We start from the raw sequence: 26,187 nt of genomic DNA, 5'->3' as shown, positions 1-26,187 counted from the left end.
CTGTATAGTGGTGTAGAACACTGTGCCTGTATAGTGGTGTAGAACACTGTGCCTGTATAGTGGTGTAGAACACTGTGCCTGTATAGTGGTGTAGAGCACTGTGCCTGTATAGTGGTGTAGAGCACTGTGCCTGTATAGGGGTGTAGAACACTGTGCCTGTATAGTGGTGTAGAACACTGTGCCTGTATAGCGGTGTAGAACACTGTGCCTGTATAGTGGTGTAGAACACTGTGCCTGTATAGTGGTGTAGAGCACTGTGCCTGTATAGGGGTGTAGAACACTGTGCCTGTATAGTGGTGTAGAACACTGTGCCTGTATAGCGGTGTAGAACACTGTACCTGTATAGTGGTGTAGAACACTGTGCCTGTATAGTGGTGTAGAGCACTGTGCCTGTATAGGGGTGTAGAACACTGTGCCTGTATAGTGGTGTAGAACACTGTGCCTGTATAGCGGTGTAGAACACTGTGCCTGTATAGTGGTGTAGAACACTGTGCCTGTATAGTGGTGTAGAACACTGTGCCTGTATAGGGGTGTAGAACACTGTGCCTGTATAGTGGTGTAGAACACTGTGCCTGTATAGCGGTGTAGAACACTGTGCCTTGCAGTAACACACATAGGGAGTCTGCTGTGGTAGTGAAATAATACTGTGAGTCCGTATGACATGCAGATGACAGGCGTCGCTCTTAGAATCACTGCCCAAATAAGTGAAGTGTGCAGTCACGGGGCCAAAACTGACCAAATAACTCAAGTGTGAACTCAGCCTTACAGGTCAACTGCAACACCGCCGAGTAGGTGATTTTACCCCCAACACTACGCACTGACTGACTGCTACCGCCGCTGCCTCCGTGAACCCGTGCACCGCTACTTTCCGGGCAGGTAGGCTCCTGCGAAGCGGGTGGTCTACCCCGGGCACGTTTGGCTACCGACCTCCCACTGCTGCCACCATATTTGACCCCTCCTCCCCCACGCCCTGTGTAATCATTTTCTCGATCTTCCCGCTTCGTCTATTTATTTATAGGGAATATGGGACAGAAGGTTAAAATTTCTCAACTTTATAAAGTGTTGCTTAAAACACGATTTAATAATACACATTCTCCGGAACATAAGGCTTGGCAAACTGATTGTCCGGGAATTTCCCCTCGAAGATTGGGATAATATATTGGCAAATTTAAGTTTAGTTTCTTATAATTTTAATCACGTTTTGGTTCAATTTAATATTTTGCACCAAATCTATATCTCACCTTTATGGCTTAATAAATGTGGTTTAAGGGAAACTTCTAATAGTCCACGGGGTGATTTGTCTGGGGCGGATCACTTGCATAGGTTTTGGTCATGTATAGAGTTGAAACAATATTGGGGGGCAATTTTTAATTTTATTATCCGGGAATTGAAAGTTAAGATTCTGTTTACGGTGGAATGTTGGGCACTGAGTGACCTCTCCAAGGTAGAATGTCCAAAATATAAAGGATTCTTTTGATTAAAATAATGTTCTTGGCGAGACTTGATTGCTAGGGTTTGGGTTTCTCCAATTACTCCAAGTATTACTTCATGGGTTAACCTGGTTAATATGATTAAGAGATATGAAAACATTATATAAAAGCATATATGGAAGTTTTAAGGTTTTCCTGCCTACACACCCTCATTATCCCCCCCCCTTTTTCGCTTATTGATGGGGGATGGGGGGAGACACGCATCACAAGGGAGAGGGTTGGTTGGGTATGAACAGGGGGATAGGGTTTATTAGGGGAAAAAGAATATAATAATGTTTTGTTTTTGGTGAATTGTATTGTTTGAATTTCTAATAAAATTTTAGATAAAAACAAAACAAAAAGATGAGTAGCATATCGCACACTGAGAGCGAAAGGAGCAGGATTCCTCAGCAGTGCAGAGTATTTCAGGAGAGGAGTATGCTAATCTTGTTGAAGATTGTGGACTAGGGCTGGGTTCACACGGGCGAGATTTCCGCGCGGGTGCAATGCGTGAGTTAAATCTGGACCCATTCATTTCTATGGGGCTGTGCACATGAGCGGTGATTTTCACGCATCACTTGTGCGTTGCGTGAAAATCGCAGCAAGCTCTATTTTGTGCGGTTTTTACGCAACGCAGGCCCCATAGAAGTGAATGGGGCTGCGTGAAAATCGCAAGCATCCGCAAGCAAGTGCGGATGCGGTGCGATTTTCACGCATAGTTGCTAGCAGACGATTGGGATGGAGACCCGATCATTATTATTTTCCCTTATAACATGGTTATAAGGGAAAATAATAGCATTCTTAATACAGAAAGCAAAGTAAAATAGTGATGGAGGGGTTAAAAAAAATTTTAAAAAAATTTAACTCACCTTAATCTACTTGTTCGCGCAGCCGGCATCTCTTCTTTCTTCTTCTTTGCTGTGCAGAAGGAAAAGGACCTGTGGTGATGTCACTGCGCTCATCACATGGTCCGTCACATGATCCACCACCGTGGTGATGGACCATGTGATGAGCGCAGTGATGTCAGCAAAGGTCCTTTACCCAGGTCCTGAAGAAAGAAGAAAGAAGAGATGCCGGCTGCGCGAACAAGTTAAATTATATTTTATTATTTTTTTAACCCCTCCAGCCCTATTGTACTAAGCATTCTGTATTAAGAATGCTATTATTTTCCCTTATAACCATGTTATAAGGGAAAATAATACAATCTACACAACACCAATCCCAAACCTGAACTTCTGTGAAGACATGGCGATTTTTCTCACGCACGTGCAAACGCGCATTAAAATGTTTTGCACTCGCGCGGAAAAATCGCGCATTTTCCCGCTACGCACCCGCATCTTATCCGGCCCAAATCCATGACTCCCGTGTGAAAGAGGCCTAAGAGTTACAAGGTGGAAAGAGCAGGGTCCCCAGCAGCACAGAGTATTTCAGGAGTGTGTCGGTTGTGTAGGAAAGGACAGACAGGATTACTGGTTCTCAAAAAGCTTAGAATCAAAGTTGAAAAATATGTGGCACCAGAGGGGTGTGAGGACGCCATCACGATAGGACGGGTACGCCATCCAGGGCAGATTGTATATGTGGTCGACACACAGAATATAACCAGGAAACAGATTGAAGAATGGGGACAATTCGATCTGATAATTGGCGTCAGTCCTTGTAATGACTTATCTGTGGTTAACCCGCACCGGAAAGGTCTTTGACTTTCCACAATTACTCAATAAATTGTTGCCCAAGACAGGAGAGAATCGTCCAGTCTTCTGGTTATTCGAGAACGTGGTTGCGATGGAGAAAGCATTTCCAGAAAACAATCTCTCTCCACCTGGAGACGAATCCTGTCAAGATTGATGCAAGTGCGGTATCATCTGCTCATGGAGCCAGATACTTCTGCGGGAACCTGCCTGGCATGAGCAGGTCTCTAGTAGCTACAGACAATGAGAAGACAAAGTTTCAAGATAGCTTGGAGCCTGGAAGAGTCGCGAAGTTCATCAAGATTCAAACCATAACTACCAGCCCCTGGTCTCTTCGCCCGGCGAAAACATCACGGGTTCCCAGACATCATGGATGGGAAGGAGGACATCCTGTGGTGCCCGGAGACTGCGAGGGTCTTCGGATCCCCCCCGCACTATACGGACATCTCAGAAATGAACCGCTGCTCCCGACAGAAGCTCCTGGGAAGGTCATGGAGCGTCCCGGTCATCCGGCATCTATTCGCCCCACTGAAGGATTATTTTGAAAGTGTGTAGAAGCCACACGGGGCCCCCACGCTGCAGATTTATCATGGAGACACCGGGTTTTATAATATTACATTATTATATAAAGAAAAAAATAATTAAGCCCCTTCATCACCCGGCTCCCAAGTGCGATCAACTACATCATCATAATCATCATCATCGAGTACTGTCTGCACGTCACTGATGTCCTCCTCAACCGTCTCTGGGTCAGGAGCCTGACCGCTCACAACACCAGCTCCCACGCCACTCTCCTCATCACTACTTGCCCGCCTACCGGAGGAAGCGACGGATCTCCACATCTTGGCTGGCCAGTAGCTGCTGACTGTCCTCTAGTAGCTCGTCCTCGCTGTATAGTGGAGCTGAGCCCACAGCATATAATACTTTACTAAAACACTGTTTTACGCTGGCGCTTACTCCTCTATACTCCATCCCTAACGATGCGCTACCGCAGTAGTATCGCCACTGCTGCAGGAAAACACAAACTAATATAAATTATATGGTTCAGCGCGATAATATCCCACACTCTTTTACAACACCATAAACTGAGCTGACCGTGCATACATAGTATTGTTTCATATACAGTACAGACCAAAAGTTTGGACACACCTTCTCATTCAAAGAGTTTTCTTTATTTTCATGACTATGAAGGCATCAAAACTATGAATTAACACATGTGGAATTATATACATAACAAACAAGTGTGAAACAACTGAAAATATGTCATATTCTAGGTTCTTCAAAGTAGCCACCTTTTGCTTTGATTACTGCTTTGCACACTCTTGGCATTCTCTTGATGAGCTTCAAGAGGTAGTCCCCTGAAATGGTCTTCCAACAGTCTTGAAGGAGTTCCCAGAGATGCTTAGCACTTGTTGGCCCTTTTGCCTTCACTCTGCTGTCCAGCTCACCCCAAACCATCTCGATTGGGTTCAGGTCCGGTGACTGTGGAGGCCAGGTCATCTGGCGCAGCACCCCATCACTCTCCTTCATGGTCAAATAGCCCTTACTTTCAAAGTTTTCCCAATTTTTCGGCTGACTGACTGACCTTCATTTCTTAAAGTAATGATGGCCACTCGTTTTTCTTTACTTAGCTGCTTTTTTCTTGCCATAATACAAATTCTAACAGTCTATTCAGTAGGACTATCAGCTGTGTATCCACCTGACTTCTCCTCAACGCCACTGATGGTCCCAACCCCATTTATAAGGCAAGAAATCCCACTTATTAAACCTGACAGGGCACACCTGTGAAGTGAAAACCATTTCAGGGGACTACCTCTTGAAGCTCATCAAGAGAATGCCAAGAGTGTGCAAAGCAGTAATCAAAGCTAAAGGTGGCTACTTTGAAGAACCCAGAATATGACATATTTTCAGTTGTTTCACACTTGTTTGTTATGTATATAATTCCACATGTGGTAATTCATAGTTTTGATGCCTTCAGTGTGAATCTACAATTTTCATAGTCCCGAAAATAAAGAAAACTCTTTGAATGAGAAGGTGTGTCCAAACTTTTGGTCTGTACTGTATGTAGATGCATGCCTGCTTCAACCTCGCCGTCTCTCTTTTGCACGTGCCAATCCTCTTGATATGTAGGTGGATGTATATGGGAGTGGGATAAGGAGTCCTATGTTCTTACTGCAAAGCGAGCTTGCCCTGGCCGGTGGCAATGCTCTAGATTTGACTCGCTAGTTCGCGCGCTGTGTGACGTCACTGCACTAGATACGGATGCCTGGGAGTGTCAAAATCCAACGCGTTTCAGAAAAGCGTTATCCTTCGTCAGGGATGAGGACTACTTCTCCTAGTGTTCATTATATCGGGTACTTTTCCCCTCCCATTATTAACTCTTCGTTTTCACTCATGCTTGTCTCCTTCATTCAAACGCCAATAATTTAATTTCTAAATTTAACCCTATTGGCACTAAAGTGTTCATATTAAAAATCCAGCAAATCCAACAAAACATGTGAAATTAAAAGAGAGAACGAGATACCGCCCGCCCATCATTACACAATATAATTGCCAGACTAACATGTTTAAAAATATTGGGATATCCTGAAAGAAGACAAAATAATAGGTGATTATATTCCAAAAGTCACTACATTCATATAAAGGAAGGTTAGAAATGTGGGGAATATAGAGGCACCAACAAATAAATGTCTAAACACACAGGGAAATGCCTTTAAAGTAAAACAATCTATAAAAAGGTTTCTTTCCGTCTGGGGCACGTAGAAAGCTGAAATTAAAATCAATACTTTATTGGTAAGCACAAAGGCCAAAAAATTCGACCATTGTGTTTGGATCGATAATAAGTCCAACACACAGAGACCCACAAACACCAAGTTCAAATATAAGAATTGAGAAAGCTCGTTGGAAGAACGAGTAAAACGTTTTCAAGAAATCTACAGTGCGTCCAGTTGCCTCGATTTATTCTTTACAGAGATTTACCACGACCTGGATAAATGAGAACCTTCACAGTCAAATATAAGAGCATGAAAAAGACCGCCAAATTTATATGCAATTCGTAGCAATGGCATCAAAGACAGTGCAAGATACTTATCAAAATAGAAACAAAGGATATCATGGCGCGCGGGTAATACGTCCCGCCACTCTGGACCTGTATTTAGACCAGAAGAGCTCAAGCCCCTCTGCCCTAACAAAGCTAAGATCGAACATAGTAGTGCCATATGGATGGATCAGGGCAAAGATATCCTTTGCCACATAGCCCATCCCGAGGAGGAGCTCGACCACCCTCCCCCTAGGGGGACCTGCCTCATTGCCCCTCCATCGGAGACGGACAACGTTCCTACGGCCACCACCTGGTCCAGTTGCGGGCAGAGACCATACAGTCTCTCCCCTCCTTTGCTCTCGGAAGGCAGAGAGCCCGTGTCTGTCCAAAAGGACTAATCGATCTGCTCACCTTCTACTTCTAGTGAATCTTTCCCTTGTCTAAGCGCCTCCAGGAGGCGTCGTGCAAATCACTGTGACCAGAACCAGCAGGCAAACATGTATCGGCAGACCCCAGGGCGGCGACACTTGCATAGCTCCTTTTAGGAGCCGGAGCCGCTGCTGGGGAGGCAGATGGACCAGACCCTGCCTCACTAACCTCCATCTCCACCCGCTCTCGTGCAGTCCCATCACCATCAGCACCAACATCTACACCTCCAGCCGCTGCAGTCACACATACCGCGCCATTCACACTGCCTGCGACCTTGGCTGCGGTTTTTGCAGGCCCCACACCCTTCACTCCATCACCTTTCTTCGCTGTTGGCCTCACACTGGTCACACCTCCAGCGGCTGCAGTCACAGCACCATTCACACTAGCTGCATTATCTGACGCAGTTTTTGCAGGAGACGCCCCATTCACACCATCACCATTTTTCACTCCAACACTCAATCCCTGACTCCCCGGACCTGGCTGGAACATGAACCATCATGGGGGCGGCCATAGCGCTGCCGGTTAACCCTCTGGGCCATAGCAGCACTATGACCAACCCCAGCAGAGTCCGCCATTACAGAGTCCTCCTCTGTGCTCGCCGCAGAGATCTTCTCTGGCATCTGCACCAGTACCAGCAGGTTTTAACCCTTCACCGGACCGTCTGCCAAGGGCCTCTTCACCAACTCTCCTGCCTATGACAGCCGGGACGGTCTGTTCAGTGGTATTAATTATAGACATGTATAATGGTAAGGAGCTCGACCAAGATCATAGAGAATGACCAGGTGCGCACCCCGCGTTACCCCCAGTACCGAAATAACAGAAGTAAGTATTAGATAGACGACGGGGGGCACTCTATATCTGACAACTAATGGACAGTAAATAAAGCTATTTATTCTAGATTGGATAAAACTAGGAGAAATAAAAAGTACAGATATGTCCTCCAAAAAATAGCAGCGTAAACGCTTTAAAATATAAACTTTACATATGGTGACGTGTGTCATTCACAGTATAAATCCTCAATGGGACTACACTGTATCCTCAGTCCAAGTTCGGGGGTCCCCCTATTAATATGGGGTATAACCCTCACACAAAAAGGAAGACAAAGCAAAAGACAAAACAGCGTTCACCTAAATAACGCTGGAGATGAGAAGGGTAAAATAAAGGTCGTCTTCCAATATGTAAGCGTCAGCTCTGTAGGTTACTTCCGTCAGCAGAGTTTAGTAAAGTCGCTATATTGGAGCTAGGTTAGAATATTCATACTGGAAGGAAGATTAAACTCAGTACTTTACCGATCCGAGCTGGTTAAGGCCGTACAGTCCGACTCCAAAGACGTTGCAATCAGCTGTGCGTAGCAGATTCAGTAATCCGTAAGGACCTACGAGGCGTCCCACGTGGTCCTCTGCTCTCTCCCTCTCTGTGCACGTGACTCGGGAGTTTGCAGGGAACTGGATCCTAGAGTCCGGTCGTTCTATTCCACCGGCCGGCTTCTCCTGCTTACGCCGAATATAACAAATAAGTCCGGCTGTGGTATGTTGGCAATGTCGTCTACTCAGCTACAGTTCAATCCCTCACTGTTCGATACCAGACGCGTTTTGGGGCTGAAAGTGCCCTTGCCTCAGGTTTATATTTTAAAGCAGGGGGATGCTCAACCTGCGGCCCTCCAGCTGTTGTAAAACTACAACTCCCACCATGCCCTTCTGTAGGCTGTCCAGGAATGATGGGAGTTGTAGTTTTGCAACAGCTGGAGGGCCACAGGTTGAGCATGCCTGTTTTAAAGTGTTTACGCTGCTGTTTTTTGGAGGACATATCTGTACATTTTATCGATTTTTTTGATCTATGTATCTCCTAGTTTTATCCAATCTAGAATAAATAGTTTTATTCACTGTCCATAAGTTGTCAGATATAGAGTGCCCCCCACCGTCTATTAATTATAGGTCTCGGGACCGTCCCCGACACCTCACCTGCAGAGGGGCGCTTTTCCGCTACATGGGCCCCAGATGCCGACCTTCTTGTTCGGCCTTTCGGCCAAAACCGCTGCTGCGCTACCTCAAGCGGGGATACTGCCACTCACCTCAGCCTCCACCTCACAGACCGGGCTAGGATCGATATTGGGCTACGTGCGTCCATGATGCACGACCTCCTAAACCGCCGGCTGTTTCAGAGGGACATATGAGTAGCTCACCTCTTCCCGGCTGGTGGCTCTGCTGTTTTTTTGGCATTCTCTGGTCGGGATCACCTAGGCCAGTGTAGGTCCCCTAGGGCATCACTAGGGCTAGACAGCCTAGCGGCCCTAACCCTGTGTTTGGCAACTGCCTCCAGCCACGGTGTACGCACATCATCTAACACCGGTGAGGCCATCGCTGTACCAAGGAGCATCTCATCAGAGCGGTAGGACCACCTGTGTGTTCTGGTCACCGAGTGCCACAATCATCTGTGGGGTGACCTTCCGTTCTTCTTTATTGTTGTATCTTCCATGTAAATTATCTATTTATCTTGGAGCCAATTTTCTATGAATAGATTATTAAAAGTTAAGTTTTAAATTGATCACTTATCTCAATTTTCTGTATGACTCAGGTGGTCAAGTTCAATTTTGTTATCTATATTGTTACATATATATTCTATGGTCGGGAACCTCATCGTCTCTAAAATAAAACTGGCTGAGGTCGGGGGACACCAGCCTGCTGATCTCAGCCAATAACTGGCCCTCTGGGCTCTCCTCCTCATCCGTGGTAGTGGATGGTAAGGCCACTTGCTCCACCAGTATGCTGGAGCTGCACAATGCTGGACTACCGCTACCAGGTTCACTTTCCTGGGTCCCTGCACTCCTGGACTGTAACCCTTTAGGCCCCGACCTCTTCATCTTATAAAAACGCGCCTCATTCAAAAATTTATCAGTGAACGGACCGCCATTCCTTAAAATGATGTCATGTTTTTTTCAACCCAGAACTTTAAGTTCCTTTATCCTCTGGGAAAACACTTGACGCTTTCCTTTGGAGGAATAATCCGCATGCACCCTTGTGCTCCTGAGTAGTGTGGAGCAGACTTGTTTTTTAAGTTCGGCGTCCAAAGTTCGGGTTGTAGTTATTGAAAAATCCCATTATAAATTCCAAATTCTGTTATGGTTCGTGGTAGCGGAATCTGAACTTTTGACACAGAACTTAAAAAAAAAGTTCACTCAACACTACTCCTGAACTATTCCCTCAATTCTTTCAGCTGTTTTCCACTTTCCTCAGAAATCTTCAGGTAATGTACTGCCCTGGACGTTAAAGTGTCCGCTGATTCACCAGGACGCAAGACGCCCCAATCCACACTCCTCCAATGGTGTTTGTGCAACACCAGGCCCTCACCCACCTCCTCAGAAGTCTTGCGGCTTCCACGCTCACTGGTCAAAACTGGTTCAGAGTCCACATTTCTGCTGACCCGCTCAGATCGCCTGGTGAATCTTGGCGCTTCTTGTGAAGCGGTGTTCCTCTGCTCCCAGCCGGCCCAGACCAGGGGGCAGTGGACCAAGGATCCATGCCCAAGACCCTCCGCTCCCCTGGGGAAAGTAGGCAGAATCCTGGGCTGAAGGGATGGAAGTTCCTCCTCTCTGGTTCTCATTCAGCTCAGCTGTAGTGCGACCACAACCAGGATTGTATTCTCCTGTCCTACAGTCATCCTCTCCCCTGAAATGGCTGATAACAGGGGGCAATAGATTGTATTCTCCTGTCCTACAGTCATCCTCTCCCCTGAAATGGCTGATAACAGGGAGCAATAGACTGTATTCTCCTGTCCTACAGTCATCCTCTCCCCTGAAATGGCTGATAACAGGAGGCAATAGACTGTATTCTCCTGTCCTACAGTCATCTTCTCCCCTGAAATGGCTGATAACAGGGAGCAATAGACTGTATTCTCCTGTCCTACAGTCATCCTCTCCCCTGAAATGGCTGATAACAGGGGGCAATAGACTGTATTCTCCTGTCCTACAGTCATCCTCTCCTCTGAAATGGCTGATAACAGGGAGCAATAGACTGTATTCTCCTGTCCTACAGTCATCCTCTCCCCTGAAATGGCTGATAACAGGGGGCAATAGACTGTATTCTCCTGTCCTACAGTCATCCTCCCCCTGAAATGGCTGATAACAGGGAGCAATAGACTGTATTCTCCTGTCCTACAGTCATCCTCCCCCCTGAAATGGCTGATAACAGGGAGCAATAGACTGTATTCTCCTGTCCTACAGTCATCCTCTCCTCTGAAATGGCTGATAACAGGGAGCAATAGACTGTATTCTCCTGTCCTACAGTCATCCTCCCCCTGAAATGGCTGATAACAGGGAGCAATAGACTGTATTCTCCTGTCCTACAGTCATCCTCTCCCCTGAAATGGCTGATAACAGGGGGCAATAGACTGTATTCTCCTGTCCTACAGTCATCCTCTCCCCTGAAATGGCTGATAACAGGGGGCAATAGACTGTATTCTCCTGTCCTACAGTCATCCTCTCCCCTGAAATGGCTGATAACAGGGAGCAATAGACTGTATTCTCCTGTCCTACAGTCATCCTCTCCCCTGAAATGGCTGATAACAGGGAGCAATAGACTGTATTCTCCTGTCCTACAGTCATCCTCTCTCCTGAAATGGCTGATAACAGGGGGCAATAGACTGTATTCTCCTGTCCTACAGTCATCCTCTCTCCTGAAATGGCTGATAACAGGGGGCAATAGACTGTATTCTCCTGTCCTACAGTCATCCTCTCCCCTGAAATGGCTGATAACAGGGGGCAATAGATTGTATTCTCCTGTCCTACAGTCATCCTCTCCCCTGAAATGGCTGATAACAGGGGGCAATAGACTGTATTCTCCTGTCTTACAGTCATCCTCTCCCCTGAAATGGCTGATAACAGGGGGCAATAGACTGTATTCTCCTGTCCTACAGTCATCCTCTCCCCTGAAATGGCTGATAACAGGGGGCAATAGACTGTATTCTTCTGTCCTACAGTCATCCTCTCCTCTGAAATGGCTGATAACAGGGGGCAATAGACTGTATTCTCCTGTCCTACAGTCATCCTCTCCCCTGAAATGGCTGATAACAGGGAGCAATAGACTGTATTCTCCTGTCCTACAGTCATCCTCTCCCCTGAAATGGCTGATAACAGGGGGCAATAGACTGTATTCTCCTGTCCTACAGTCATCCTCCCCCCTGAAATGGCTGATAACAGGGAGCAATAGATTGTATTCTCCTGTCCTACAGTCATCCTCTCCCCTGAAATGGCTGATAACAGGGAGCAATAGACTGTATTCTCCTGTCCTACAGTCATCCTCTCCTCTGAAATGGCTGATAACAGGGGGCAATAGACTGTATTCTCCTGTCCTACAGTCATCCTCTCCCCTGAAATGGCTGATAACAGGGGGCAATAGACTGTATTCTCCTGTCCTACAGTCATCCTCTCCCCTGAAATGACTGATAACAGGGGGCAATAGACTGTATTCTACTGTCCTACAGTCATCCTCTCTCCTGAAATGGCTGATAACAGGGAGCAATAGACTGTATTCTCCTGTCCTACAGTCATCCTCTCCCCTGAAATGGCTGATAACAGGGGGCAATAGACTGTATTCTCCTGTCCTACAGTCATCCTCTCCCATGAAATGGCTGATAACAGGGAGCAATAGACTGTATTCTACTGTCCTACAGTCATCCTCTCTCCTGAAATGGCTGATAACAGGGAGCAATAGACTGTATTCTCCTGTCCTACAGTCATCCTCTCCCCTGAAATGGCTGATAACAGGGGGCAATAGACTGTATTCTCCTGTCCTACAGTCATCCTCTCCCCTGAAATGGCTGATAACAGGGGCAATAGATTGTATTCTCCTGTCCTACAGTCATCCTCTCTGAAATGGCTGATAACAGGGGGCAATAGACTGTATTCTCCTGTCCTACAGTCATCCTCTCCTCTGAAATGGCTGATAACAGGGGGCAATAGATTGTATTCTCCTGTCCTACAGTCATCCTCTCCCCTGAAATGGCTGATAACAGGGGCAATAGATTGTATTCTCCTGTCCTACAGTCATCCTCTCCCCTGAAATGGCTGATAACAGGGGGCAATAGATTGTATTCTCCTGTCCTACAGTCATCCTCTCCCCTGAAATGGCTGATAACAGGGGGCAATAGACTGTATTCTCCTGTCCTACAGTCATCCTCTCCCCTGAAATGGCTGATAACAGGGAGCAATAGACTGTATTCTCCTGTCCTACAGTCATCCTCTCCCCTGAAATGGCTGATAACAGGGGGCAATAGACTGTATTCTCCTGTCCTACAGTCATCCTCTCCTCTGAAATGGCTGATAACAGGGAGCAATAGACTGTATTCTCCGGTCCTACAGTCATCCTCTCCCTGAAATGGCTGATAACAGGAGGCAATAGACTGTATTCTCCTGTCCTATAGTCATCCTCTCTCCTGAAATGGCTGATAACCTACAGTCATCCTCTCCCCTGAAATGGCTGATAACAGGGGGCAATAGACTGTATTCTCCTGTCCTACAGTCATCCTCTCCCCTGAAATGGCTGATAACAGGGGACAATAGACTGTATTCTCCTGTCCTACAGTCATCCTCTCGCCTGAAATGGCTGATAACAGGGAGCAATAGATTGTATTCTCCTGTCCTACAGTCATCCTCTCCCCTGAAATGGCTGATAACAGGGGGCAATAGATTGTATTCTCCTGTCCTACAGTCATCCTCTCCCCTGAAATGGCTGATAACAGGGGGCAATAGACTGTATTCTCCTGTCCTACAGTCATCCTCTCCCCTGAAATGGCTGATAACAGGGGGCAATAGACTGTATTCTCCTGTCCTACAGTCATCCTCTCCTCTGAAATGGCTGATAACAGGGGGCAATAGACTGTATTCTCCTGTCCTACAGTCATCCTCTCCCCTGAAATGTCTGATAACAGGGAGCAATAGACTGTATTCTCCTGTCCTACAGTCATCCTCTCCCCTGAAATGGCTGATAACAGGGAGCAATAGACTGTATTCTCCTGTCCTACAGTCATCCTCTCCCCTGAAATGGCTGATAACAGGGGACAATAGACTGTATTCTCCTGTCCTACAGTCATCCTCTCCCCTGAAATGTCTGATAACAGGGGGCAATAGACTGTATTCTCCTGTCCTACAGTCATTCTCTCCCCTGAAATGGCTGATAACAGGGGGCAATAGACTGTATTCTCCTGTCCTACAGTCATCCTCTCCCCTGAAATGGCTGATAACAGGGGGCAATAGACTGTATTCTCCTGTCCTACAGTCATCCTCTCCCCTGAAATGGCTGATAACAGGGGGCAATAGACTGTATTCTCCTGTCCTACAGTCATCCTCTCCCCTGAAATGGCTGATAACAGGGAGCAATAGTCTGTATTCTTCTGTCCTACAGTCATCCTCTCCCCTGAAATGGCTGATAACAGGGGGCAATAGATTGTATTCTCCTGTCCTACAGTCATCCTCTCCCCTGAAATGGCTGATAACAGGGGGCAATAGACTGTATTCTCCTGTCCTACAGTCATCCTCTCCCCTGAAATGGCTGATAACAGGGAGCAATAGACTGTATTCTCCTGTCCTACAGTCATCCTCTCCCCTGAAATGGCTGATAACAGGGAGCAATAGACTGTATTCTCCTGTCCTACAGTCATCCTCTCCCCTGAAATGGCTGATAACAGGGGGGCAATAGATTGTATTCTCCTGTCCTACAGTCATCCTCTCCCCTGAAATGGCTGATAACAGGGGACAATAGACTGTATTCTCCTGTCCTACAGTCATCATCTCCCCTGAAATGGCTGATAACAGGGGGCAATAGACTGTATTCTCCTGTCCTACAGTCATCCTCTCCTCTGAAATGGCTGATAACAGGGGGCAATAGACTGTATTCTCCTGTCCTACAGTCATCCTCTCCCCTGAAATGGCTGATAACAGGGGGCAATAGATTGTATTCTCCTGTCCTACAGTCATCCTCTCCCCTGAAATGGCTGATAACAGGGGGCAATAGACTGTATTCTCCTGTCCTACAGTCATCCTCTCCCCTGAAATGGCTGATAACAGGGGGCAATAGACTGTATTCTCCTGTCCTACAGTCATCCTCTCCCCTGAAATGGCTGATAACAGGGGGCAATAGACTGTATTCTCCTGTCCTACAGTCATCCTCTCCCCTGAAATGGCTGATAACAGGGGGCAGTAGCTGGTGTCACTATAAACCACATAGTATAGTCATATTTCGTTCCTGGTGCCTGGAATACTGAGTCTGCGGATTTATTGCACTATTCCATATTGAGCAGAGCTGGAGACAGGAGCAGCAGAGCATTGCTCATCCACATCCAGTTATACCACAGAGCTTACAATCTACTCCAGGAAGCACACAAGACTAGAAGGTGCGAAATGCAGATTCTGCCCCCCCCCCCCGGCTGCTGGGTACTTAGTCATAGGCGAGGAGCTTAACAAGTATTATAATAATCCCTGTAAGATGATGGGGGTCATACTCTGCTCACTAGGTGTAAACAATGAGAAAACTCTGGATTCTCTAACATTAGTTTCTCTAGATACATTGTTGCATTATTTATGTAAAACCTGAACTCACATTCTAGCTCCGCCTACATACTGATGACATCACACGGTACATATCCATCATTCCAGTGCTGCCCTGTAAGGAGTCAGTGCCCTCAGGACACCCATAGTTTTCCTATAGTTACTGTCACTTCTGTTAACCGTTTCCTTTCCTTTTCTCATTCATACATTGTTGCCCCTTGTGACCCCCAGAGATACCATGTAACACCCGATTCTCACCCTCTGTACATTGTTGCCCCCACAGATACAATGTAACACTCGGTTCTCACCCTCTGTACATTGTTGCCCCCACAGATACAATGTATACCCGATTCTCACCCTCTGTACATTGTTGCCCCCACAGATACAATGTAACACTCGGTTCTCACCCTCTGTACATTGTTGCCCCCACAGATACAATGTAACACTCGGTTCTCACCCTCTGTACATTGTTGCCCCCACAGATACAATGTAACACTCGGTTCTCACCCTCTGTACATTGTTGCCCCCACAGATACAATGTAACACTCGGTTCTCACCCTCTGTACATTGTTGCCCCCACAGATACAATGTAACACTCGGTTCTCACCCTCTGTCCATTGTTGCCCCCACAGATACAATGTAACACTCGGTTCTCACCCTCTGTACATTGTTGCCCCCACAGATACAATGTAACACTTGGTTCTCACCCTCTGTACATTGTTGCCACCTGTATCGCCCGCAGATATAATGTAACACCCGGGGCTCACCCTCTGTACATTGTTGCCACCTGTAACCCCCACAGATACAATGTAAGGCCTCTTTCACACGACCGTTTTTTTTTTCCGTTTTGCGTTCCGTATAAGGTATACGGAACCATTCATTTTAATGGTTCCGCAAAAAAAACGGAATGTACTCCGTATGCATTCCGTTTCCGTATTTCCGTTTTTCCGTTCCGTTAAAAGATAGAACATGTCCTATTATTGCCCGCAAATCATGTTCCGTGGCTCCATTCAAGTCAATGGGTCCGCAAAAAAAACGGAACACATACGGAAATGCATCCGTATGTCTTACGTATCCGTTCCGTTTTTTGCGGAGCCATCTATTGAAAATGTTATGCCCAGCCCAATTTTTTCTATGAAATTACTGTTTACTGTATATGCCAAACGGAAAAACGGAAACAAAAAACGGAACAACGGATCCGTTTAAAACGGACCACAAAACACTGAAAAAGCCATACGGTCGTGTGAAAGAGGCCTAACACTCGGTTCTCACCCTCTGTACATTGTTGCCACCTTTATCCCCCACAGATACAATGTAACACTCGGTTCTCACCCTCTGTACATTGTTGCCACCTGTAACCCCCACAGATACAATGTAACACTCAGTTCTCACCCTCTGTACATTGTTGCCACCTGTAACCCCCACAGATACAATGTAACACTCAGTTCTCACCCTCTGTACATTGTTGCCACCTGTAACCCCCACAGATACAATGTAACACTCAGTTCTCACCCTCTGTAACCCCCACAGATACAATGTAACACTCGGTTCTCACCCTCTGTACATTGTTGCCACCTGTAACCCCCACAGATACAATGTAACACTCGGTTCTCACCCTCTGTATCCCCCACAGATACAATGTAACACTCGGTTCTCACCCTCTGTATCCCCCACAGATACAATGTAACACTCAGTTCTCACCCTCTGTAACCCCTACAGATACAATGTAACACCTGGGGCTCACCCTCTGTACATTGTTGCCACCTGTAACCCCCTCACATACAATGTAACACTCGGTTCTTACTCTCTGTATCCCCCACAGATACAATGTAACACTCGGTTCTCACCCTCTGTATCCCCAACAGATACAACTTAACACCCGGGCTCACCCTCTGTACATTGTTGCCACCTGTAACCCCCTCACATACAATGTAACACTCGGTTCTTACTCTCTGTATCCCCCACAGATACAATGTAACACTCGGTTCTCACCCTCTGTAACCCCCACAGATACAATGTAACACCCGGGCTCACCCTCCAGGCTGCAGCTTCTCCTCCTCTCCTGTTCAGGCTCTGTGCACCCAGCCTGCTCTCACCCCTCACCCTCCAGCTCGCCCTCCTCCTAGCAGGAATGTGCAGGCAGAGTTTACCCTGTAAGTGCCAGAGGCTTCCCTCTGCATATGGCCAAACATGGGCCCCTGAGGGCCAGTGTGAAGTTATGCTGACATATGTCTGCTCTCACACCCTTTAGGGTCAGAAGGGTGCTCCAGAGGCGGCAGATCACCCCGGTATAGAATTACTATAGGGGACGTGCAAATGTTCTGTACAGATGGAGGAAGGGCCCCCACAATCATGTCCTCCAGTGGGGCCCCAACAGCCATATATGCGTCATTGCACTGCCCAGGAAACCTGTCATCACAAGATCACAACACAGGAGGGGACTGTGGCCCATTTTTCCTAGGGCCCCCAGCAGCTGTCTCTATGTACTGCTCACAGCTCAGATGCTGTTACAGGGGGTGCAGACACACAAGGGCCCGGGTGCCTAAGGGGCCCCTCTCCACAGTATTACCAGTGAACTGTGATGGTCGTAGGGGCCCTTGAACAGATCTGATATCAAGTTCTACCTCCGGCTCACAGCGGATGCCATTACAGCACCCAAGGGAGTCACCACCCATCATTCTATAGAATGATACTACATCCCATATTAACCCATTTGTTCTTGGCTTCTCTGTGTGTCAGTCTAAAATGAAGTTGTGGCATTTTGTTTATGATTCAGAAAGCATAGCTATGGGTCCCTCCGCCCGTGTCAGTCTGCACTGTAGTTCTAGCATTCTATTCATTATCCAGGAAGTCCTGTAAGATTATGATCTGCGTTGTGTGAGGCGCTGGGAGCTCCATGCTGTCCCCCTCCCCCCCCCCCAGGACTATATTGAGCCGTTCACACAAATAGCAGTGAAAGTCACAACTGTGGCCCGGAATTAGATTCCCTGAGGCTCAGACAGACACACAAAGGACGCCTGTCCCAGACAAAGCCCCTCTGTCCTCCTCCTCTTTATAAAGCAGTCCCAAAATAATCATCTGCACATTATTTACTAAATTACGACTCCCAGCGGACACAATAAAACAAACTGTGTGGAAGTGGCAAATATTAACCCTTACAGGGACAAGGGCGACGATTCACGGTGATGGCGGTTATGAAGCTATTATATTAGTTTGTTGTAGGATGAACATAATCGGTAATTATAACTGTGACCGTTATATAGAGCTGGAGGATGGGGGGAGTAGTATTATGGGGGTCATTCACACCTGGTAAGCGCTGAACGTTGCTGGGACAAGGGGTGAAGGAGACACCGCGTATTGTCAGCCTTCAAGATGCAGCGATTTTTTCCTCTCTGCCTTCTAAGGCTGGGTTCACACTTGAGCGTTTTACAGCGCGTTCAAACGCGCTGTAAAACGCTCAACACATGAAAACCAATGCTTCCCTATGGCCCTGGTTCTCACTTGAGCGTTTTACAGCGCTGAAAAACGCGCTGTAAAACGCCCTACGCTCAAACAAGTACTTGAGCTTCTTTGGGGCGTTTTGACGCGCGTTTGTGGCCATAGGACATTGCAGTCAATCACACAAACGCGCGTCAAACGCACGTTTACTATTGCAAAAAACGCTCGTCAAAAACGCGCGTCAAAAACGCGCGTTAAACGCGCATATCAAAGACGCTCAGGTCTGAACCCAGCCTTAGAGCCGAAACGTCTTCATATTTCCTTCAACGTCACCTGGTGAATTTTTATTTTTACAAAATAAGTTTTATTTTTTATTATTGCCACCACGTGGGATACACAAAACATATTGGGGGGGGGGGATGAAAATAACCAGAAACTCCACCTCTGGATGTTATTATTGCGCTCACCGTGCCGTACAGATTACAGTGATGGAGCGGTGAGAGGCCGGGACGGGAGCCGAGATGATGTTTTTACAGTGATGACATTTTTGGGGGTAATATATTTTTTTCTTTTTTTAACTGGAGAAAAGAGACCAGAACAGCGATGTGATATCTACCGCTAAGGGCTCGTTCACACGAATGTGCCGCGTTTTGTGGTCCACAAGACACGGATGCCGCCCGCGTGCCTTCCGCAATTTGCAGAACGGACGGCTCATTATAGAAATGCCTAGAATAGGACATTATCTATGTTGTGGAAATTTTATTAGGATGTGTATTTAATATATTGTGTATTGTCATCATGTCTCTCAGTGTCAGGGTAAACCATTGGAGGGGATATCTTCCCGAATCCCGTGTATGTCCTGTCACAGCTGCTGGGCGCAGAGGTCTCCGTCGGCGAATGGTCCATGTGCTAAACACTGGGCTGTGGGCCGGAGGAGACTGATGTGTTCAGCAGAGCAGTGTTTTGTTGGCTGATGCATGGACGCCGGCTAGGGCCCCCGCGCAAGACGCAGATTTATTGGCTTGGCGTGGATGCATTTGTTAAGAGAACTATATATGAAAGGAACGCGCGTTTGTTGTCTCTAGTGCGCCTGATCAGCCGCTGGAGATAATGACGTTGTCCTGTAAATAAACATGCATGAGGATCATAGTAATTTTATCTGGCATTGATCACTGAGCACGGCTGGATAACGTTAACGCCAGTGGTAATGGTAGGTTATAGTATACATGTGTTTGTTGGCTATGTTATTCTAAATTATGGTGTCTTGTCTTCCTATGACATCACTTCCTGTATGTCATCACTTCCTGTTTGTCATCACTTCCTGTATGTCATCACTTCCTGCATCCTTGTTACATGGAGTAAGTGGTCGGGTGATGGGCCGGCCCCTTTTCTATTGTTACACCTTTTTTGAGTAAACAATAAAGTGTACAGACTGGGCGGGGGGAAGGCCAGTTGCTCAGAAGAACTCAACATGGTAACACCTGTGTCTGACTGACTGCGGTTGGGAGATTTACCTTTCCTTACACAAAGTCTGATGCGAGCGGATTTCTACTATTAATATTTCTATTTCAGGTGGCGAGCTTGGAAGGATTCAACAGATTTTTTTCTCTGCACAGCAGGTAAAAGGGAGAGAATAGTAAACTGTAGTTTTGTCTGCTGCGTCAGAGAAAATTTCTGCTTGTTAAAAGAACATTTTCCGCTCTATTTGTGTAAGGATAAGGTAAGTGCTTTTCCGTTGTGTAGTTTTTGGTGGATCTGAGTATGTGTGTGCTGAGCAGTACATTAGGGACAGCATTTAAAGAGTATTTTTATATTGTTAGCCTGTAAATCACCCGCAGAGTGGAGGTTTGTTCTGGTTTCGGGGGTGGGGAACAGGGAATAAAGAAACTGTTTTGTTTAGTTTGGTTTTCCTATTGCTGGATATTGTAGATACTATCTTGTCTTCCTTTGTGCGTCAGGCCATGTGGTTTTGTCGGCCATTTTATTTTCCTTTGTGTATGTCAGGCCATGTGGTTTTGTCGGCCATCTTTAATTTCCTTTGTGTGGTGTGAAGACCATGTGCTTTGGCAGACATCTTGCTGAGTTGGTGCTGCAGGTTTTAACAAGGAATTCATTTAGTTTTGGTGTCTATGGAAAGCGATTTGGTTGTTTTTGCCTCAAATGTCAGTTTTGTCCAGAATAATTATCTTGCCTCTTTGTAACCTTTCTATGTACAGTTTGATTTTGTGCTGGATATCAGTGGAGTATTCGGTTATGGTATAGCTCAGTGACCAGTCTGATACAGGAATCATTGTGTGAACATTAGTGGCAGTTTAGCGGTGAAATCGTCCTATAGTTGATGATTCTGCTTAATGTTTGTATATCTGTGGCTGTTACACTGAATTGTAGACTTGTTTGGCATAATTAATACGGGTACTACAGTGTAGAAAGGTTCTGTGCCAAAAGTATTGGGACAACTCCTAGAAATCGGTACCAGTATTTTTTTGTGTTTTTTTGTAGCAACCATTGTGTTTGTATTCCTGTGCAATGGAAAGCAATTTTAACCCCTTAAGGACTCGGCACTATTTCACCTTCCTGACTTGGCCATTTTTTGCAAATCTGACCAGTGTCACTTTAAGTGCTGATAACTTTAAAACGCTTTGACTTATGCTGGCTATTCTGAGATTGTTTTTTCGTCACATATTGTACTTCATGACACTGGTAAAATGAAGTCAAAAAAATTCATTTTTATTTATTAAAAAATACCAAATTTACCCAAAATTTGTAAAAAATTGCAAATTTCCAAATTTCAATTTCTCTACTTCTATAATACATAGTAATACCTCCAAAAATAGTTATTACTTTACATTCCTCATATGTCTACTTCATGTTTGGATCATTTTGGGGATGTTAAAAGGCTTAGAAGTTTAGAAGCAAATCTTGAAATTTTTCTGAAATTTTCAAAAACCCAATTTTTAGGGACAAGTTCAGGTCGGAAGTCACTTGGCGAGGCTTACATAATAGAAACCACCCAAAAATGACCCCATTCTATAAACTACACCCCTCAAGGTATTCAAAACTGATTTTACAAACTTTGTTAACCCTTTAGGTGTTCCACAAGAATTAATGGAAAATAGAGATACAATTTCAAAATTTCCCTTTTTTGGCAGATTTTCCATTTTAATAATTTTTTTCCAGTTACAAAGCAAGGTTTAACAGCCAAACCAAACTCAATATTTATGGCCCTGATTCTGTAATTTACAGAAACACCCCATATTTGGTCGTAAACTGCTGTACGGTCACACGGCAGGGCGCAGAAGGAAAGGAAAGCCATACGGTTTTTGGAAGGCTGATTTTGCTGGACTGTTTTTTTTGACACCATGTCCCATTTCAAGCCCCCCTGATGCACCCCTAGAGTAGAAACTCCATAAAAGTGACCCCATTTTAGAAACTACACCCCTCAAGGTATTCAAAACTGATTTTACAAGCTTTATTAACCCTTTAGGTGTTCCACAAGAATTAATGGAAAATAGAGATACAATTTCAAAATTTCCCTTTTTTGGCAGATTTTTCATTTTAATACTGTATTTTTTTTTTTACTTTTACAAAGCAAGGGTTAACAGCCAAACAAAACTCAATATTTATGGCCCTGATTCTGTAGTTTACAGAAACACCCCATATGTGGTCGTAAACTGCTGTACCGGCACACGGCAGGACGCAGAAGGAAAGGAATGCCATACGGTTTTTGGAAGGCAGATTTTGCTGGACAGTTTTTTTGACACCATGTCCCATTTGAAGCCCCCCTGATGCACCCCTAGAGTAGAAACTCCATAAAAGTGACCCCATCTAAGAAGCTACACCCCTCAAGGTATTCATAACTGATTTTACAAACGTCATTAACCCTTTAGGTGTTCCACAAGAATTAATGGAAAATAGAGATACAATTTCAAAATTTCCCTTTTTTGGCAGATTTTCCATTTTAATATTTTTTTTACTTTTACAAAGCAAGGGTTGACAGCCAAACAAAACTCAATATTTATGGCCCTGATTCTGTAGTTTACAGAAACACCCCATATGTGGTCGTAAACAGCTGTACGGGCGCACGGCAGGGCGCAGAAGGAAATGAATGCCGTATGGTTTTTGGAAGGCAGATTTTGCTGGACTGTTTTTTTTTTACACCATGTCCCATTTGAAGTCCCCCTGATGCACCCCTAGAGTAGAAACTCCAAAAAAGTGGCCCCATTTTAGAAACTACGGGATAGGGTGGCAGTATTGTTGGTACTAGTTTAGGGTACATATGATTTTTGGTTGCACTATATTACACTTTTTGTGAGGCAAGATAACAAGAAATAGCTGTTTTGGCACAGTTTTTATTTTTTGTTATTTACAAAATTTATCTGACAGGTTAGATCATGTGATATTTTTATAGACCAGGTTGTCATGGATGCGGCAATACCTAATATGTATACTTTTTTTTATTTATGTAAGTTTTACACAATGATTTCATTTTTGAAGCAAAAAAAATCATGTTTTAGTGTCTCCATAGTCTGAGAGCCATAATTTTTTCAGTTTTTGGGCGATTACCTTGGGTAGGGTATGATCTTTGCGGGATGAGATGACGGTTTTATTGGCACTATTTTAGGGTGCGTGTGACTTTTTGATCGCTTGCTATTACCCTTTTTATGATGTAAGGTGGCAAAAAATTGTTTATTTAGCACAGTTTTTATTTTACATTTTTTACGGTGTTCATTTGAGGGGTGAGGTCATGTGATATTTTTATAGAGCCGGTCGATATGGACGCGGCGATACCTAATATGTATACTTTTTTTTATTTATGTAAGTTTTACACAATAATATCATTTTTGAAACAAAAAAAAAATCATGTTTTAGTGTCTCCATATTCTGAGAGCCATAGTTTTTTCATTTTTTAGGCGATTATCTTAGGTAGGGTCTAATTCTTTGCGGTATGAGATGGTGGTTTGATTGGCACTATTTTGGGGTGCGTGTGACTTTTTGATCGCTTGCTATCACACTTTTTGTGATGTAAGGTGACAAAAAATGGTTTATTTAGCACAGTTTTTATTTTTTATTTTTTACGGTGTTCATCTGAGAAGTTAGGTCATGTGATATTTTTATAGAGCCGGTCGATACGAACGCTGCGATACCAAATATGTGTACTTTTTTTTATTTATGTAAGTTATACACAATAACAGCTTTTTTAAAACCCAAAAAAATATGTTTTAGTGTCTCCATATTCTGAGCATAGTTTTTTTATTTTTTGGGCGATTGTCTCAGGGGCTCATTTTTTGCGGGATGAGGTGACGGTTGTACTTTTTGTGATGTAAGGTGACAAAAAAATGGTTTATTTAGCACAGTTTTTTTACGGTGTTCATCTGAGGGGATAGGTCATGTGATATGTTTATAGAGCCGGTCAATACGGACGCGGCGATACCTAATATGTATATTTATTTTTTTCCCCTATTTTTTACCAATTTTTTTTTACTTTATTTGGGGAAAATTATGTTTTTGTTTATTTTTACTTAAAACTTTTACTTTTTGGGGGGGGGGACTTTATTTTTTCAACTTTTTTTTCACTTTTTTTTTTTCCCACTTTGGGACTTGAACTTTTGGGGGTATATTCCTTTACAATCCATTCCAATACTTCTGTATTGGAATGCATTGGCTGTATGAGTAATACTGTGTGTATTACTCATACAGCTTCTGGCCTGTGAGATCCAGGGGGCCTGTGAGATCACAGGACCCCCCCGCGCATTTAGCCGAGGTGCCTGCTCAATGATTTGAGCAGGCACCTTATTCCGATCACCGCCCATCGGGCGGCGGTGATCGGAACAACACATGATGTACCGATACGTCATGGGCCCATAAGGACTCGGGAACCATGCTGTACCGATACGTCATGGGTCCCTAAGGGGTTAAAGAAGTTGCAAAGTTGAAGGACACGGCGGCCATTCTTCAAGCTATGCAGGGATCTACTGACCCATGGCTGCAGGCTCAGAATTGTGTAGCAAACCTGATCGGTACCAGAAAATGGCGCAAAAGGAATGGCAAGTATGCTCTGATTTTTGCTGCTGGGTGGATAGCGGATAAATATCAGAGCATACTTGCCATTCCTTTTGCGCCATTTTCTGGTACCGATCAGGTTTGCTACACAATTCTGAGCCTGCAGCCATGGGTCAGTAGATCCCTGCATAGCTTGAAGAATGGCCGCCGTGTCCTTCAACTTTGCAACTTCTTTAAAAATACTTTACATTGCACAAGAAAACAAAACACTGGTACCAATTTCTAGGAATTGTCCCAATACTTTTGGCACAGAACTACAAGCACCTCCTGCCTGGCTCGCCATCTGTTGTAGAAATATTCATAGTAGAAATCCGCTCTCATCAGATTTTGTGTAAGGAAAGGTAAAAATCTAAACCGCAGTTGCTCAGAACTCAACATGGTAACACCTGTGTCTGACTCTGACTGCGGTTGAGAGATTTGCCTGTCCTTACACAAAGTCTGATGAGAGCGGATTTCTACTATGAATATTTCTACATCTATATAGAAGAAAATGTATAACTTATACCAGCTGTACATATATAATTATATACAGGAGATGCCCAGGTTATACCAGCTGTACATATATAATTATATACAGGAGATGCCCAGGTTATACCAGCATGCTCCATATCACTATATACAGAAGATGTATAACTTATACCAGCTGTACATATATAATTATATACAGGAGATACCCAGGTTATACCAGCATGGTCCATATCACTATATACAAGAAGATGTATAACTTATACCAGCTGTACATATATAATTATATACAGGAGATGCCCAGGTTATACCAGCATGCTCCATATCACTATATACAAGAAAATGTATAACTTATACCAGCTGTACATATATAATTATATACAGGAGATGCCCAGGTTATACCAGCATGCTCCATATCACTATATACAAGAAGATGTATAACTTATACCAGCTGTACATATATAATTATATACAGGAGATGCCCAGGTTATACCAGCATGGTCCATATCACTGTATACAAGAAGATGTATAACTTATACCAGCTGTACATATATAATTATATACAGGAGATACCCAGGTTATACCAGCATGGTCCATATCACTATATACAAGAAGATGTATAACTTATACCAGCTGTACATATATAATTATATACAGGAGATACCCAGGTTATACCAGCTGTACATATATAATTATATACAGGAGATGCCCAGGTTATACCAGCATGGTCCATATCACTATATACAAGGAGATGTATAACTTATACCAGCTGTACATCTATAATTATATACAGGAGATGCCCAGGTTATACCAGCATGGTCCATATAACTATATACAGAAGATGTATAACTTATACCAGCTGTACATATATAATTATATTGTCAAGGATGAGAGTGGGGGAAACCCTCATCCGTGTGATGTTAAACGTAAAGGGAAGCTGCTTGACCAGGACAACAGAATTAGGCAGCAGGTCACCTCCTATGCGTCCCTAACTCTGACCCTGACTCCTAGCTGTATGAGCCAACCCAGATGGTAGGAGGGCTCATACTCAGGCACCTC

General features: G+C 44.8%; 2 protein-coding genes across 3 annotated transcripts in view; one reads left to right on the top strand and one right to left on the bottom strand.

The window, feature by feature from the left end:
* The window catches only part of ALS2CL (ALS2 C-terminal like), a 125,936-nt gene that overhangs the window by 74,177 nt on the left and 25,572 nt on the right, over positions 1-26,187 (bottom strand). Inside the window, exon 1 of one of the 2 annotated variants that reach the window (XM_040431513.1) lies at positions 7,916-8,111. The exons of the other annotated variant lie outside the window; for it this stretch is intronic. The gene's annotated coding sequence lies outside the window, so the exon portion shown is untranslated. Of the gene's footprint in view, positions 1-7,915; positions 8,112-26,187 lie in introns of those variants that run through there. 2 annotated transcript variants of the gene reach the window in all.
* The window catches only part of TMIE (transmembrane inner ear), a 113,193-nt gene continuing 94,375 nt past the window's right edge, over positions 7,370-26,187 (top strand). Inside the window, exon 1 of the mRNA XM_040434080.1 lies at positions 7,370-7,448. Coding sequence (XP_040290014.1) covers positions 7,370-7,448 — 79 coding nt within the window. The remainder of the gene's footprint in view (positions 7,449-26,187) is intronic.

Source organism: Bufo bufo, chromosome 5 (genome assembly GCF_905171765.1).
Source record: "Bufo bufo chromosome 5, aBufBuf1.1, whole genome shotgun sequence".
In the NCBI taxonomy this organism is placed as follows: Eukaryota; Metazoa; Chordata; class Amphibia; order Anura; family Bufonidae; genus Bufo; species Bufo bufo.
Note: the sequence above shows the minus strand (reverse complement) of the source record. Positions and strands in the feature narration are given on the sequence as shown.